Here is an 18,258-nt window from a genome sequence, read left to right as displayed (position 1 = left end):
ACAAAGAGACACAGAGAAGAGTACGAAAGAATGTGCATGAGGCTGTTAATATTGAGTACAGTTATTTGGATTTTTATTTCTTCCACTGACCAAGTAGTACTTTTCTTTTCCCTGAGACCAGGTTTCCTTTTATTGCCTAGGCTGGAGTGCAGTAGTGAAATCATAGCTCACTGCAACCTCTAACTCCTGGGCTCAAGCAATCCTTCTGCCTCAGCCTCCTGAGTAAGTAGGATAACAGGTACATGCCAACATGCCCAGCTAATTTTTTGTTGTTGTTTTTTTTCGCTATGTTGGCCAGGCTGGTCTTGAACTCTGACCCTCAAGAAATCCTCTCATTTCAGCCTCCCAAAGTGCTGAGATTATAGGCATGAGCCACTGTCCCTGACCAATACTTCTGAGGTTTAAAAAATTAAAATGAGCTGGACATGGTGGCTCATGCCTGTAATCCCAGCACTTTGGGAGGCCGAGGCTGGAGGATCACTTTTGGCCTGGAGTTCGAGACCAGCCTGGTCAACATAGTGAAACCCCGTCTGTACTAAAAATATAAATAAAAAATTAGCTGGGTGTGGTGGAATCCCAGCTACTCAGGAGGCTGAGGCATGAGAATCAATTGAACCCGGGAGGTGAAAGTTACTATAGGTCAAGATCTGCCTCAAAAAATATATATATATTAAAATGAAGATTTTAAAATAAAAGTAATAATTGACAAATATTTCTATGAATAAAACCATATTGATTTATCTATATTAATTTTGTACAGGGAAAGTCTATGATTTTTAGGTCCTTGGATACCTGGATTCTTATTCCTGAGCCACTAACAACTAGATGTGGAATTTTGGGGAAGTCAAAGTCTCTGAACCTTAGTAAGATAAGAATGTTAATAAATGAACTTTAAAGTTCCTTCCAGCACTAAAATTCTATGGATTTAATCGCATATATGCTTCAATGAATATATTATCGCACTTTGCCAATCTGATTTTTATGATTTCAAAAGTTGTTAAAAACAGTTAGTTGCATAGTTCTTCTTTGTCTATTTCTGGGGCAGGAGTGACCTCAAATCTAAGTGCTATAGAAAACAAGACAGATAATTAAAAATATCACCCTTCTTCTATGTTTCCATGGAGGCTTTCAATATACACAACACAGTATTTCTTAAGATGCTATGATTTCCTGGTTTGCATTTCTGGATTTTCCCTTTTTTTTTTTTTTTTTTTTGAGACAGAGTTTCTCTCTTGTCACCGAGACTGGAGTACAATGGCACAATCTTGCTTCACTGTAACCTCTACCTTCTGGGTGCAAGCGATTCTCCTGCCTCAGCCTCCCGAGTAGCTAGGATTACAGGCACCTGCCACCATGCCTGGTTAATGTCTGTATTTTTAGTAGAGATGGGGTTTCACCATATTGGCCAGGCTGGTCCCAAACTCCTGACCTCAGGTGATCCACCTGTCTCGGCTTCCGAAAGTGCTGGGATTACAGGCGTGAGCCACTGCATCTGGCCACATGTCTGTTTTCCTGCAGATTGTGAGCCTCCGGCTGGTTGTAAGGGCAGGAAATGAATCTCCCTGGTGCCACACACTGGCTTGACTACACAGTAGGTGATTACAGTTCACTGAAGAGATGAATTGAAATGAAGGACATTTGTGTCAAAATATTCTCTTTGTTTTTGTTTTTAGAGACAGAGTCTCACTCTGCTACGCAGGCTGGAGTGCAGTGGTGCGATCTTGGCTCACTGCAACCTCTGCCTCCCGGGTTCTAGCAATTCTCCTGCCTCAGCTTCCTGAGGAGTTGGGGATTACAGGTGTGCGCCACCACATCCGGCTCATTTTTGTTTTTGTTTTTTTTTTTCAGTAGAGACAGGGTTTCACCATGTTAGCCAGGCTAGCCTTGAACTCCTGACCTCAAGTGATCCGTCCACCTTGGCCTCCCAAAGTGCTGGGATTACAGGCGTAAGCCACCACGCCTGGCCTGTGTAAAAATATTCTGATCTAAGAGAAAAGGATGACTAATCTTGTGATTGATAACTTGAAATCTTATCTTTTTCTTTATAATTTAGATTAGAATTTTAATTAATCTGTGACATATTCATTAATCACAACAATTTCAGGAATTCTTTATAATTTTTACAAACTTTATTGGCTTTCAGTTTGTTGTCAAATTAATTCGACCATCAAGAAGAAAATAGCAGGTTTCATGCTAGTATGGGTCAAAAGCTTTGTTCTTTCTGATTGTGATGCCTGCAGCCCATTCTGGGAGATGAGGCGGGAAGATGTGAAGAGCTCAATGTAGTTGTGGTCCATCTGCAGGGACTGGAGAACTCCTGTAGGAAAATCTCACCTGAAGTCCTTGTCTTAGTGAGGCTAGGCCAGGCCATGAAGAGAACTAGGGACCACCCCATTCTCACTGTTGTCCTATATGCCATCTGAATTAAACACACACTCTCCATTCAAGGAAAAGCAAAAAAAGTGACAAAGGGCTCATGCATTTAATTCCAACTACAAGCTATGGGGTTTCCTTGCCCTCTTCCTTGCTCATTGTCTTTCTGCTGCCCAGTGGGTCTAACAGTAGCCACTGCTCAAAGGCATTCTAACGGCAGTGCCCTAAAACCAACATCCGTGAACTTCGCATAGAAAACAAGAAGTGATCTGAGAATTATTTATATATGGCTTCCTCATAGAGACTAACAACAAATTTTAAGCGTTTACAAATAGAGATATTAGGAATTTAAAAAAACGAGATTGCTAAACAAAATAGATTTCATAACAATAAAGGTAAAATATAATTATTAAAGAGCATACCGCAGTACCCTGGGGTTCCACATACTGTCTTCATGAGCACTTGATGTTCCACAATTTTAGAGAGTCCAAAATCAGCTAACAACACAAGAAAAAAACTTAATGAAGCACGTCTTCTCAGCTTTTATAAGATGACAAAATATTTGTTATTCAAAAATAAAACCAACTTATTTATCTATTTGTTTTCTTTTGTATTTGATGATGGGGTGAAGGTGGGTGGGAACAAGTCACCCAAGAGGAAGCTAAAGAAAACAATCCATGTGTTTCTTTAAATTGGAGAAAATGTGACTAAAATGCGACTTTCAAATACATTTACAAATAAATCTATATTTAATCTTTGTTCTTCTGTACAATTCCCAGCTTTCAGCAAATAAGCATTTTTTTTTCTTTCTTTCTTGTTTTGTTTGTTTGTCTGTTTTTTAGATGGAGTCTTGCTCTGTTGCTCAGGCTGGAGTGCAGTGGCGTGATCTCGGCTCACTGTAACCTCCGCCTCCCAGGTTTAAGCAACTCTTTGCCTCAGCCTCCCGAGTAGCTGGGATTACAGGCACGTGCCACCAGGCCTGGCTAATTTTTTTGTATTTTTAGTAGAGACAGAGTTTAACCGTGTTAGCCAGGATGGTCTTGATCTCCTGACCTTGTGATCTGCCCACCTCGGTCCCAAAGTGCTGGGATTACAGGTGTGAGACCCCGCTCTCGGCCAAGCTATTTTTTTTTTTTAAGTTATAGTTGCAATAGTTATATTTTATCTAATGTTGTTAATTCTGAAATTTATGTAACAGTAACTCTGTGGGACAATACAGAATTAATGATATAATCCAGAATCTTTTATTTATTGACAGAGAGGAGGAAAAAATAGACTTTCATCAGTGAAACAAGAATTAACAGAAATGTCAAAAGGTTTGTTCAGCTTGAAAATACATGTCAGTCTCTAATGTATTTCACTTATAAGAATTTACTCTCATAAGAAGACTATACGATTTTTTTTGGTAAGAATCCTTTTTATTTATTTCTCAGAATATTACCTAGATAAAAGATCATCAAAAGTTGCTACCATTATGATCTATTTGCTGAGCTATCTCTCTCTCACTCAAGAAACATCAGGAAACCATTCAAGGGCATTCTTCAAGACAGGCAGGTGCAGAATGAATTCCATTTTAGACTTCAAAGATAAATCCACATTTCCTGGCAGGTGCCTGATCCTTATCAGTGAAAGCAGCAGGAAGCCCTTCAGAAAGAAAACCTCTCCTGCCTAAATTAGTATCTAACCATCCATTTAAAGAAATTGCTTTAAGGATTAAATCTTTGAAAGTGATGTGAAAGGAAATGGAAATGGCCTGCTGTCCCCTGCCTTACAGGAGTGATTATGAGAACAAGCTGGCTGCCCAGCAGGACTTTCAGGATTTTTTCCTTAGGTTCTTGCATTCATAAAGCACATTATGTTATCTGAGCTCTTCCCTGATATAAACAACTTAATTGTTAAAGGTGCTAACATCTGTAAATGCAGTGAACTTGGCAGATCAGCACGATAAGGACAGCACCAGAAGAGCAATGCCCTTCAGAGGATTTAATGAAGATTCCACTAGCGAGAATTCATTGAAAATAAAGTTTATAATATTTTTTGAAATGAAGATTTACTTTGGAAGAGACATGGAAAGTAATATTTATTTTTTTCTAAAGTGCTAATTAAAGGCTTCTTTGGGTAGGTCAGAATTTCCCAAAGTTCATCTTTATAGTTTTCCAAAATGCTTATTGGTTAAAAAAAAAAAGTCTCATAGGATATGATATAATATGTCAGTTTATATGTTAACAGTTTTAAGGTTCTGGAAAGTCCTACAGAAATAAAAATCTTGTTTAACTTTTTTAAAGTTGGCATTTCTCAACTTATTTGATCAGCCATAGCATTTCTGTGAATCGCTCCCACCCTTATCCACCCTGCTGAGAACCCAGTGTTCTGTGGAGTGCATTTTGAGAAAGGCAGATCTTAATTTATCTCTGTTCATATAAACAAGTGACGCAAAGCCTAGACTCACTAATATATGCTAAACATTTTATGTCAAAGGTCTTTATTACCTAAAATTAAGCTCCAAGCAATGTGTGGAATAAAAGTTAATATCTCCAAAAGAAGTGTTACTTTTTCTATCATTTTGTTCACTATAAACTTATTTACAAAATGCAAGGTCATCTCCTATGGTCCTTGCCATTTCTAAGTTGTGATTCCTTTGTGTGCCCAGCAACAGAATACTAACTTCTAGGCAATATTTTCCAAATAAACATTCCAGGAAAGAGCACAAACTTCCCAAACAACATATTATTCCTTTAAAAATGTCAAATATTCAGGAAAACTGAATGGATGTAAAACTGGATGGAGCAATGTTTAAAATTCCACACAGTATAATTTTCTAATCTGGAAAAGGGGTCACAAAACAAGAGGAAATGTTCTCACCGATTTTGAGTGGTGCATCTGGGGCTGGAGTTGCATAGAGAAGATTCTCTGGTTTGAGATCACGATGGACAATTCCATTTTCATGTAGATACTAAAGAGGGAAAATAATGAAGTGACATTTGTGTAATTCTATTTACGGTTTGACTGTCTATACTTAAATCTTTTAAGAACTGTAAGTTATGTGATTCAAGAACACATATGACTTAATGATAAATACCATAAATCTGCTTTAAACTGTATACATTAAATAATACTTTTTAGTTACCTAAATGTAATGCAATTTAAATTGCATAGAATCTATTCCCAGAATGAAATATTTACTCCTCAGCTAATATTACAGTTCTCTTTATGCATATTACTATATCAACTGGAATTAGCTAATTATTGTAATGATGTAAAGGTGCTGTGTATTGAAATTTGTCTGGCTTATTAACTAACAAGCATAATTGGATGTGTGATCTTATAAACTCATATAGCAAAGACTTCATAATTATGGTCTGAACAGACATTTAGATGTGAGTAGTTATTATAGAGAACTATCCTTAGTAAGACAAATACTGTTTGATAATGATGGATGCACTCATAGGCTCTCCTGAGAATTAGTAAGTCTAACTGTCAATATAGATGCTGAAAGTTGTATTTGAGATGAATCTTAAAGATCACATCTAGCAACTCTGCTCATTTTATTGTACTTTAAATTATTTTGTAAAATCATGTATAAGCATACATGCAACATATTCTCATTGCAAATGCTGAAGTCGTACCTGATTTCCCTTCCCCCAGTTCCAGTTCCAGTCCCCACTTCAAAAGTAATCCCTCATCGGTTTGAAACACTTTTTTCCAAAAAGTTTGTTTGAACATTTTTTCTATGCATTTACAAATGAGTCCATATACACTGGGCTAGATTCACTAATGCATAGAAAAAACATTCTAGGCATTAGTGAATCTAGGTTCAGAGTCACTTGTTTATATGAACAGATTTCTTTACAGATGTCAAATATTCAGGACATCTGTGTATTACATTGCCTTGTGCCTGTAATACCAGCACTTCGGTGGGCCGAGGTGGAAGGATCATTTGAGTCCAGGAGTTCGAGACCAGTCTGGGCAACATAACAAGAGCCCATCTCTATGAAAAATTTTAAAAAGCCAGGGATGGTGGTGCATGCCTTGTAGTTCTAGCTACTCTGGAGGCTGAGGTGGGAGGATCATTTGAGCCCAGGAGGTTAAGGCTTCAGTGAACCATGATCATGCCACTGCACTCCAGCTTGGGTGATAGAGCAAGACCCTGTCTCAAAAGAAAACAAAAACAAAAAACCAAACCAAAACAAAAGACTATATATGTATATACACAAGGTAATATCCCTGGTTTCCTCCATTTTCCTACTTAAATATAACATTAATACAATTTTTAGGTGGCTTTTTTCTGTTTAACAAAATATCTTTGAAGGCTTACCTTCATATTACTTTAGTGTATTCTATTTAATTCTTGCATCTTGTATCATAATTAATTTACTTATTCATTTTCAATGGACAGTCAAGTTGTTTTCATTTTTTCAAAAGTTACAAATAATATAATATAAACATTCTAGCACTTGAATATTTGAGTGTTTCCGCTGGTATTTTTCTAGGACAGATAACTGGAAGCAGGTCCAGTTGTGGAGTCAAGGCATACAGCATTTTTATTTTAATACGCACTTCAAAATCACTCTCCTAAAAGCCTCCATCAATTTTCACTCACACAAACAATGTATGCATATATGTTAATATCTTTGCTAAATCTGTATTTTTAACTTTTGCTGAGCTGGAGTGCAAAGATTGTGCCTTAAGTTCGGTTTAATTTGTCTTTCTCTGTTCGCTAGTATAGTCGAGCTTCTCTTCATATGCTTCTTGGTCAATCAGTTTTCCTCTTCCATGAATTTCCTGTTCTTAACATTTGCCCGTGTTTATGCTGGTTTAAGAGAAAAAGTTTCCAGTGTGCTATACTCTCTTTCCTTTCCTACCTCGTACGGGAAGGCAAGGAGTCCTTTATACTTAAGCCAAGTAAGGGGTGTTGGGGAGGTACAGCTTCAAGATCACTTAGTGATTTGGGGAAACAGGTAACTGGCTCATGCATGAAAATGGAAATAAGAGTGGACAGTTGCAGCAGGAGAATGCAGAGAGGGCCTCGGAGAGATTCAGCTACTCTCAAATAATAGCCGGATGTACATTTCTCATGGGCCTGGTGTGGACTCTGCAAGAGCGAATTAGACGTGAGTTTCCATGAAAAAACTCTTCATAGGAGCGTTTCCCGCCAGGGGATGCCACCTTAGCATCACAGAAAGCAGAGTGTGAGGGTTGTGACAGTGGCACCTGAGGCTCTTACATGTTCTAAACACTATATTCTAATCTATTTTAAATACCTTATACCTGTTGACTCATTTTATCTTCACAACAGCTCTAACCAGTAAGTCATCTCATATTTGTTTTCCAAATGAGGAAACTGAGGCACATAGAGGCTAAGAAATCTGTACAGTATCACAACTAGACACTACAGTTGGGATTCAGACTCAGGCATTTGGCTGTAGAGCACATACGCTTTCCTATTACATAATTCCCGAGGAGATGCTCAATGAACATTTGTTACTTGCTTGATTAAGGTGAGGAGAAAAAAGGAAAATAACAACGAAGGAAAAGAGGGGAGGTTACTGGAAAGGAATGGTAATGAAGGTAGGAAGAGAAATGAGAGAATGATAGAGGAGCATGCTCGACCATGAATGATACCCAGGGAAAACATGCAGTATCCCCAAGAAGGAAGATACTGTATCTTGATATAAGCTGAGTTTGAAGGGGAAGATAGATATAATATCTCATATAGTAGCTTTGGAGCAATCTAAGAATTGCAAAGTTTGGGACCAATAGAACATATTGATTCCCTATCCCCCCCCCGAATCTTACCCAATTTAGAAACTCCATTGTGTTGAGAAGAAAACGACACTAAACATAGGAACACAGTAACAATGACAAATGAAATTACCTGGTAAGTTTTGTTTAGCAAAGAATTAATTATATGAAGATCCTCACTAAATGTTGTTCTGGCTTTCGTGAATAGAAAAGGTGGTTGTGTTCTAAGTGCAAGTTAAACAACATCAACACAAACAACAAAAAAGAAAACATCATTTGGCACTTCATAAAGAACAACTAGACTGGATAAAAGAAGGAAAGTTTAGAGAAAAATACTAGAACGAGGAGCTATACACTATTAAAGGAACAAACTTTAAAACAAAACAAAGCAATTAAATGCTAAAGGTTATGATCTTGGCTTTTAAAAAGACATGCAGAGATAATTTGCTAAACATTACTTGTTGTAGAAAGATTATCAAAGTCACGATATATTCATATATATATAGTATATATATAGTAGGGGAGGCATTTATATATGACTGATAAAAGATATATATATATAGTGGGGGAGGCATTTAAATATATATGACTGATAAAATGTCAGGAGTCATTATTTCACTTTTGTTTACATCCCCTGATAAACTTTGACCAATAGAATTTCTAACCTTTACATTATCTCAAGTCAGGAAGACAAGTAGAAGGAAAATGTGAAGTATGATTTTCTTTCCCCAAAAGATAGAAACATTAGAAAGATCAACACTCTTTTAGAGCACATGTTCTCAAACTTTTTGGTCTCAGTAACCCTTTATATTCAAAAAAAAAGTTGGAAACCCCAAAGAGTTTTTGTTTATGTGAGTTATATCAAGCAAGATTTACTGTACTAGTAGTTAAAGTGAAAATTAAGTTAATAAATTAAAATGCCTATTAATTTTGAAAAAGCAGTAAGCTCATGACATTGCTTATTGAAATATTAAAAATACAACATTGAAAATATTAAATATATCTAATATTTTAAGATATATAACATTTATATATTTTAAAATGTGTTAAAATATACATTCTAAAATAAAAATAACTATTTTTAAAAGAAAAAATTAGTAGAGTGCTATTCTTTCAGTTTTGCAAATTTCATTAATTTCTGGCTTAACAGAAAACAGCTAGACTTTCATATCTACTTCTGCATTGTCTGGTATAAAGTCATGCACTATGTAGCCTCTGGAAAATTCTACTGTATAAATATATATATATGTGTGTGTGTGTGTGTGTGTGTGTGTGTGTGTGTTTTGAGACGCAGTCTGTCGCCCAGGCTGGAGTGCACTGGCGCGATCTCAGCTTAATGCAATCTCCGCCTCCCAGGTTCAAGCAATTCTTCTGCCTCAGTCTCCTGAGTGCCTGGGACTACAGGCACGTGCCACCATGCCCAGCTAATTTTCTTTGTATTTTTAGTAGAGACAGGGTTTCACCATGTTGGCCAGGTTGGTCTCTAACTCCCGATCTCAGGTGATCCACCTGTCTCAACCTCCCAAAGTGCTGAGATTATAGGCAAGAGCCACAGCGTCCGGCTGAGATGCCTTCATATTGTGATAAAATGATTTTGACATCACAGAACCCCCTAACAGGATATCAGGATCCTCCAGGGATGCCTAGACTAGACTAGACTTTGAAAACTGCTATCTTGGAGCATCTGGAGACATAAAAAGATCAGTTTAAAGAGCCGAATAATAGACATGTTTCCGTTTATTTTAAAACTGATTTTTAAATGAAATACACACTTCTAATATCATTAAGCACTAATCTCATTACTTCAGGACCACTGTACATAGAGAAGAGGAAAATAAAGAGAAAAGATGCTCCTAAAATTGTGTAGTCATGGAAAATGTGCAAAGACATTTTATAATATCATATTAATGTTATCTATAGAGTCAATAAAGAAATACCTAATCATGGAGAAACATCTCTTACCAAGATATTGTTGATTTTAGCTACAGATTATTTAAATCACGGGGATTAACATAAATAGATACATGCACTAGAAAGAATAAAAACATGGTAACTGGATATTTTAGAATAAACCATGTGTTCAATGTAATCATGATTAAAGTAAAGCAAAGACACGCAAGAAAACAGAAAAAAACAAACCATAAACAAGAATTGAAAGAAGATTTTTAAAATCTGCTATGTCAGTCTAACAATTTAATGGAGACAGAAACAACAAATCTGACAATTGTAGCATCCTGTTACTAAAGGTTGCCTTGACAAATGCTAACCTTTAATAAAGAAATTGCAAAAGCAAATAACCAAGGGTACACAAATTAATGAAAACTTTAAGGAATAAAAATAAGGAAGAGGAGGAAAAGAAATAGTAGGATTCAGGGAAGCACAATTAATTTATTGCCTCAAATTTTAAGTGTATTATATTTTTAAAAAGCATAAGACAAATATAATTTTATCTGCAGAGCAGTTGAGAGAGACTAATATATTTTAATATATACTATAAAATAAACACAATATTTGCTGTCAAAGGCATATCTCTGCTAAGTTCTGTTTAAATATCTTGCCCTCAGTCTTGATCATGAGTTGACAGAAATACGTATATTAAGATTTTTTTTGTATTGTTTCTGAAACAATTACTAAAGAAAGACTTCATGAGTGGTGCTTTGGCGTACTATGTCCAAAGTATATCATTTGTTAGCTATGTGACCTTAAACAATTTACCTATCATTTAAGCCTCAGTTCTCTCATCTGCAGTGCCCACTTTGCAGACTGTAGTGGGAATTAGTGAAGAGGTGTGTAGGTACTCAGTATGTTATGAGCATGTAGTAGATATTCTATGTGTAAATGGTAGCTATTTGGACTCTAACATTGCTATTTCACATTGCTTGTAAAATACATCACATTTAGAAACCCTTTGAGATTTGGAAAACTTGCTCTTTATTCTAAAGTATCAAAGGATACTTTGATCAGAAAATACTTGCTTTACAATTCATATTTTCCCTTCTGTTTTGCTGCCAAAATCTCAGTGAAAAGAGGTTTCAATTACAGAAACAGCCGAGTTTGGATATGTTTACCTCTTCCTTCCTTTACCTGGCTTGATTTCCTTTTATACTTTAATAGAAATTTTGTATGCATTTTTCATTTAATTTGCCACAAATCTTCTACCCAAGATGATGCAATATAACTTATAAATAGAATATGTCATATTTATGTCTTTCTTCACTCTTGAAAAAGGTCTCAGTGAAATGTGTACTGAATTTTCTCTGTATGTGTTTATAGTTTACAGTAAGAAAGTTTAGGTGTTAGAAAAGAAAGTTTGTGGTAATTAGGATTTGAAACATTCTTACTATAGTTTTGTCAACTATATAACAAAGAATTTCTAAAATAAATAATATTTCTTATTGATAAACAGTTGCACTTCCAGTCCTGTTATTTCGTTTATGCTGTTCTCCTGAGATTTCCTGTAGTTCTTCCAGAGCCATCCCTTAGTGCTGCTTGGATCTCATCCCATGTCCTCCTGACTCCTGAGTCAAGGTCTATGTCTCCTGCCTTCTCTTTACCTCTTCCTCTCCATTTCCTCTTTCTTCCCTTGCATCAGGTCAGTATGCTCTAGACTAGGCGCTATGGTCTTCAAAAAGAAATAAGAAAAAGAAAGCAACCACTACCTCCATATTCTCTCAAACCCACATATTCCCAGCTTTCTCTGGCTATACTTAATTGTTTCCTACTCTAGTCAGCCAATTTCCCGAAAATGTAGTTTCCCCTCATTTTCATTTCTTTAACACACTATAATCTTATTTTTGCCTTATCAAACCCAATACCCATGTTCTGACTCATTTTTCTCAACCCGTTGGACATCGGACTACATTGGCTAGTCCCTCCTTCAGACTCACATAGGTTAGTGTTCCTGGCATCAGCAGCCTGGCTTTCCTGACTCCTCTGTTCTCCTTTCAGCCTCCTTCCCAGGCTCCATGTCTTCCACTTGCTTAGGACCTTCTGCTTTTTCTGTGTTTCCAGGGCGAGCTCATCCAAACCACAAACTGAGGTATCCCTTATTCCACTGTGTCCCAAATCTCTATTGTCTGCCTAAACTTCTCTGTAGCTCTGGACTCCATTCAACTTTCTACTTTATGTTCCATTGGAATGTTTCATTGGTGTTCCAGTCTCAACATTTCTAAAACTAAACTCATAGTTTACCCTGAGTCTGCTTCTTCTGTACCTGTATTCCCAATCCCTACAAATGATACCATCCAATTGACCAAGCCAAAAACCTGAATTCATCCTATTCCTTCATCTCCTTTATTTGACACACCCAATCTATGTTGATGTGTAGGCTCTCCCTCCTTAGTGACTTGTGTATCCCCACCTCCTCTCCCTGCTTACTGCCCTTGCCTCCAGCCAGGCCACTAGCATGTTTTCCCTCTTAATTACTCTAATAACCAGCTTAGCTGTCAGCTTCCCAATTTCCAGCATTACCCTCCTCCAGTCCTTGCTTCTCACTGCCACAAGAGGAGACAGATCTAGACATGGCACTCCCCTGCTTAAAGCCTTCAGTATCTTTCCACAGTTTTCAGCATGCAGGGCAGCAGCAATGTTGTATTTGATTGTGTAGCTCTTGAGCAGGGATCACAAACTCTCAAGCGGGGAGGAAGATACCCTAAAAGAATGAAGGAGGTAGGCATGGAGTAAAATAAAAGGGAGACATTGGAAAGCTGTAGGGACTGTGCCTGTTTGTGGAGACAGCATGACCTTTTAAGAGGCAATGGCTACTCCAGTTCAGCCAACGGTGGTCAGGTGGGATGCAGACCCCAGGTTGTTAGCTCTTCTGATTTTTCAAGGCGAGACAGAAATTAAGATTCTTTTGATGTAAAATTCCAAATTTTCAGTGTTGGCCACTAAAATGTTAAATCATGCACAGGTCAAACAAAATTCTGCAGTCTGTAATTTTGCTTTAAAGTTTAAAAGGGAGCTGGGCACTCAGTAGATGCCCAATAAACATTTGTTAAGTGTATGAATAAATAAATGATATTTTTTTGACTCTACTTCCTAAATTGAATGTTCACAGGGTTTGTTCTCCTAGTCTTCTCTTTTGCTGTAAACTCTTTGAGCACATTTGTCTACTCTTTCCTTCTGCTACTTTTTATAGCATAAAAGAGTATACATGAATGTAAAAAAATATGATTAATTTTAATTTTTATATAAAATTTAAGTATAACACTTACGTATTACTTGGATAATTTTTTACAATAAATTTTCTCTAAGTGGCAGGCGTTTCATATATTTGTTTATCCTGAATACCACACATTTGCTACAAATGGTGTGATTTGAATATGATAGATACAGGGTACATTTAGCTGGCAACTACGTCTACTCTCATATTAACTACACATACTATGTAATTACATTGCTAGCAGTTTGAGAATTAAAGGTCATTCCATGACAATATCTTAAAAGAATTTCCAATTCAGTGTTGTTTCTTAAGCTCCAAGATCATTTATCCAACTGCCTTCTCTCATTTCCAGTTGGATATCTCGTGGGCACGTTAACTTTATCATGTCTATAGCTGCACTCTTGACCTCCCTGCCCTCTTCGTTTCCTCCACTTGAAAACGTAATCTCTCCATCAACTTAAGTGTTCAAGTCAAAAACTGACTTTTTCTCCCTCACCATCTATATCCAATTCACAATTAGGTAATTCCAAAATGTCTCCAGAATGGCCCTGTCTCTTTCATGAGCATTACCCCAGCTGGACGGCCATAGCAGCCCCTTAAATACTTGCTTTGATTTTCAGCATGCCACCTTTCACACTATTCTTTACATAAAGCACAGAGAATCAGGCCATTTCTTCTCCTTGTGAAAGTCTTCAATGGTTTCCCATGACTTTATCCTGGCCTTCAAGGTCTTGGTGATCTGGTTCCTGTGCTCCTCTCTAGCCTCATATTCTGTCACTCTCCCCTCTCTTGTTCTGTTCTCTGATACAGACTTTCTCTCAGTTTTTCAAAATCCTTCATCTCTTTCTCACCTCTGGCTATTCCCTGACTAAGCCCATTCACACTTCTTCATCTGGCCAGCCCTCCTCATCCTCAGGACTTAGCTATAATGTCACTTCCTCAGGGAGGCTGTACCTATCCTTCCAAACTAACATATGTGCCAGCTCTTACATCCTCTCATTGATGCCTCCTATGTTTCTTTACAGCATGTATGTTTCTTTGCAGGCTCTCCATTCAGGATGTCTCCTCCACTGGACTGAGAACACCATACAGACAAAGAATCCCCAGATACCACATTTCCTTCACAGAGACTGACACTAACTATATACTCAGTAAATGCTTTTGAATGATTAATAACTCAATTTTCCTATAGATGCACATATTGTTCTACTTCTTAAATCACAAACTTATCATCAAAAGGTGGTAGTAATCTAGACCTTTATTTATTTGTTGTTATTCATTTGTAATAGAAGTTAAAATTTTAAAATAGAAAATGTTGTGCTTACATCATGGCAATCTACTTCCACAGTAATGCCACTTCATCATCTTTAGCAGAAGCACGGCTCTTAGCATCTGTGCACTTATTAAACATATACTATTCTTGGTAGATAATAATACTTAGTCACCTCAGTGGTGCTTATTGAGTATTAGTGAGATAAATGAGATTTACCTTGTGACTTTGAGAAAGGCCAAAACCTGATAAGAATATTTTAACTGTGAGATCAGAAGAAAGAGTATCAACTTCCAAATGACATTTTAAACCATTACCTAACTCATTTTTGTTCTGTAGTAGCATTATGTTGGCAGTTATAGCGGAATTAACTTCTTCACATGCTTTGAAGTTGATCTGAATATTCAATACAGCATTGCCTCAGGGGAGTTTGGGGAAAGGCTGTTGAAAATTCATTTGTTAGCTTTCTCTTCAGTACCCTTTGTGTCTGAAACTTTCATAAATTGTACTGGTCAGTGTATTAAAGTGAAACTGATGTGCTGACTTAAAAATCAAGTGGCTAAAGAAGTAGGGATGTTCCTAGCCATAATAATAACACTAGTGAGAAGTGGGCAAGTTCAAAGGCACCTGTTAATAAATGAAGGCATCCTGTTAGACTCTAGTAGTGAGAATGAAGATGGCCAAGACTGCTGCCGGCCCTGCAGCTGAGGTTTATGTGTGTGCTTTGTGGTTTTAGGATTTGGGTATGGCTCAGAAGTATCAGAATGAAGCAACACTTTGCTGGAAAACACTTGCTGGGATCGCAATGTCATAGGGGAAAAGAACAGGATGTTGGTAGTGAGATAATGATGAAAGCCTCTGGGTAGGGAATCCTGGGGTGTCAGGTTAGAGTAGTAGACAAGGGAAGAGGTCACAAAGAACACACTGACTGTGGCATGAGTCTCCTCCACAAACTAAGTCAGAGTGGAGAAACACGGATACTTCCATTGGATTAGAAACTTATTTTCCTGTCTATTTACACATATGCAGGCCATAAAACTATATTAAGTATGTATTTCTAAGATAAACTACATGGCACTGGTGGAAAATGTCATTTTGTCTACATTACTTTACTTAGATTCAACTCAAGACCTAAAATATTTACTCAATTAAGATTTTAATGAAACACCTTTGTTTTCAGTAGCAATCCTTATTAAGTGAATGGTTATTATTTTAAATTAGATATTATGCAAAGAATGAATAGAAAAGCTAGGTGTCTAGAAATAGAAAATTTCATGCTGACAGCATAAAAGTATATAAAGAAAACTGAAATAATTTGCCTGCAATCAACAAATCAGCACATAAACTTATTTGTATATAAGGTTAGAACAAGTATATGTTGTGAGGCAACTGAGAGGAATGTTGAGATTGTTTGAGGATAAACATGATTATTTCATTCTCTAATTTCCCTTGTATGTACCCAGGTTTCAGAAAAGGTGAGATTTTAGGAACGGAGGCTATGGAAACGTTTGGCTAATGAAGTAAAGGTGGTATTCAGGAAAAACTTCAAAGCTTGGGAAAAGGTTCAAAAATGATCTATAATTTTCAAAATGATCTATAATTACAGAGAAAGCAGCAGCAAGCAAATTTTTGTAATGGGAAAGAAGAGATTAGATTGGAGCACAAAAGTAACAAGCGGAGCTCCCAAGTCTGCACACTCTGGCCAAGCAGAACCTGGGGACCTTGACCTTGGCCCTACAGACAGGCTGAACTGTTGGCATTGTCCACAGAAGCTGACTGGGCAGGACTGAGTATGAATGAAGAAATTACTCCATTCTCAGGCAAAGAGGTGAGCTCTTTCACCAGGATGAGGAAGCTGAAAATATCATTATGAAAGATGACTGTACTTTAGATGATAGTATACACTTTATATATTAAAAAATAAGGCTAGATATTTGGAATGTACTGCAAAAAGAAAAGAGTTTTGGGATGCAAGTAAAAGCTATGTCAAACATGACAAAGAGTAAAATTTGTAGTTTTCCTTGGAAAATTTACATTTACCAATGTATAAATGATTCCTAAAGCAAATACGCATTAAAGTAGAATGAGGAATTAAAAAATATAAAAGCTCCAATCTTATCTTACCATTTAGTCTTTAAAAGAATGCAATAACCAAAATCTCAAATTCCCTTTTAAAGAGACAAAGACTGCTGCTCTGAATTCAGGGGGTGTCTAGACATGTAATTAAACTCTCTCTATGTTCCTAACAAAAACTGTTTCATTGTGTAATGAAAGCTACTGCATAGTAATTTAGTTTAATTACAGCTATGCTGTGTTCAATGGGCTGTGTGTGGTTAATTGATAATGTCTCAGGAGTTGGTAGGAGGAAGTCTGAATCTCTTTAAAAATCTAACAGGACAAAGAAGAACCAGTTATTACAGAAAGAAAACATTATTCTGACTACAGTTTTCTTGATGGAAAGAAAAATTAAACTACATGAATTTGCTCTTTTCTTCTCAAAAAAATTAGAATGAGTACACACAAATTTAAGTAGGAACTTCAACGTGATACCCTATTTTGTTGTCATGTCTGCTTTGGAGACCTAGTAGGTACTACCATTATCTTTATCATTGACCTCTACTGTGTCATGTCTTAAGAATCATCAACAGAATATACGAGAAAAGCAGTAAGAAACTACTGTCTCCCATGACCAGCTCAACAGGCCTGATTAGGATTGTCTGGCTGTGAAATCTGTGCTAAGCTATGATCCATGGAGCATCCCAGGACCAGAAGAATCTATTTCAGGTAAAGTAGCCAAGCTTTGGGGCCCCTGAGGCATTCTTACCTGTTTTGGAGTCATCCTTAATGCCTCATTTTCCCTCACTGGCCTTGGCCAATCAGTCATAATTCTACCTCCAAAATATATCTCATATCTATCTGTTCTTCTCATTTACATTGTCACTACTTAGTAATGCCCTTCATATTCTCTAGTGGCACTATTTTATTTTATTTTATTTTTGAGACGAGTCTCGCTCTGTCACCAGCCTGGAGCACAGTGGCATGATCTCGGCTCACTGCAACCTCTGCCTTCCAGATTCAAGCAATTCTCCTGCCTCAGCCTCCTGAGCAGCAGGGACTACAGGAGTGCGCCACCATGCCCAGCTAATTTTGTATTTTTAGTAGAGATGGCCAGGGTGGTCTCAATCTCTTGATCTCATGATCCTCCCACTGGCCCTCCCAAAGTGCTGGGATTACAGGCGTGAGCCACCATGACAGGCTGGCACTATTACATTTGTCTTTTAATCACTGCCATACATCCAAACACCAGGTCATCTTTCTAAATCACAAATTAACTCATGTCAATCATTGATTTAAAAACAAAACAAGTCACTTGAAGTCACTAGCTATAAGCTTAAGTCTAATTTCGCATTCTTATACACCAGTAACAGACAAACAGAGAGCCAAATCATGAATGAACTTCCATTCACAATTGCTTCAAAGAGAATAAAATACCTAGGAATCCAACTTACAAGGGATGTAAAGGACCTCTTCAAGGAGAACTACAAACCACTGCTCAGTGAAATAAAAGAGGACACAAACAAATGGAAGAACATACCATGCTCATGGATAGGAAGAATCAATATCGTGAAAATGGCCATACTGCCCAAGGTTATTTATAGATTCAATGCCATCCCCATCAAGCTACCAATGAGTTTCTTCACAGAACCTG

The 18,258-nt window shown here is 37.1% G+C and overlaps 1 protein-coding gene across 1 annotated transcript in view; it reads right to left on the bottom strand.

The window, feature by feature from the left end:
- CAMK4 (calcium/calmodulin dependent protein kinase IV) overlaps positions 1 to 18,258 on the bottom strand; it is a 265,821-nt gene that overhangs the window by 34,016 nt on the left and 213,547 nt on the right. Inside the window, 2 exon segments of the mRNA XM_017889292.1 lie at positions 2,796 to 2,870; positions 5,236 to 5,326. Coding sequence (XP_017744781.1) covers positions 2,796 to 2,870; positions 5,236 to 5,326 — 166 coding nt within the window.

This window comes from Rhinopithecus bieti, unplaced genomic scaffold (genome assembly GCF_001698545.2).
Source record: "Rhinopithecus bieti isolate Rb0 unplaced genomic scaffold, ASM169854v2 scaffold_18418, whole genome shotgun sequence".
NCBI lineage: Eukaryota > Metazoa > Chordata > Mammalia > Primates > Cercopithecidae > Rhinopithecus > Rhinopithecus bieti.
The sequence above is the reverse complement of the archived record's forward strand: the minus strand, read 5'-3'. Positions and strand labels throughout refer to the sequence as shown.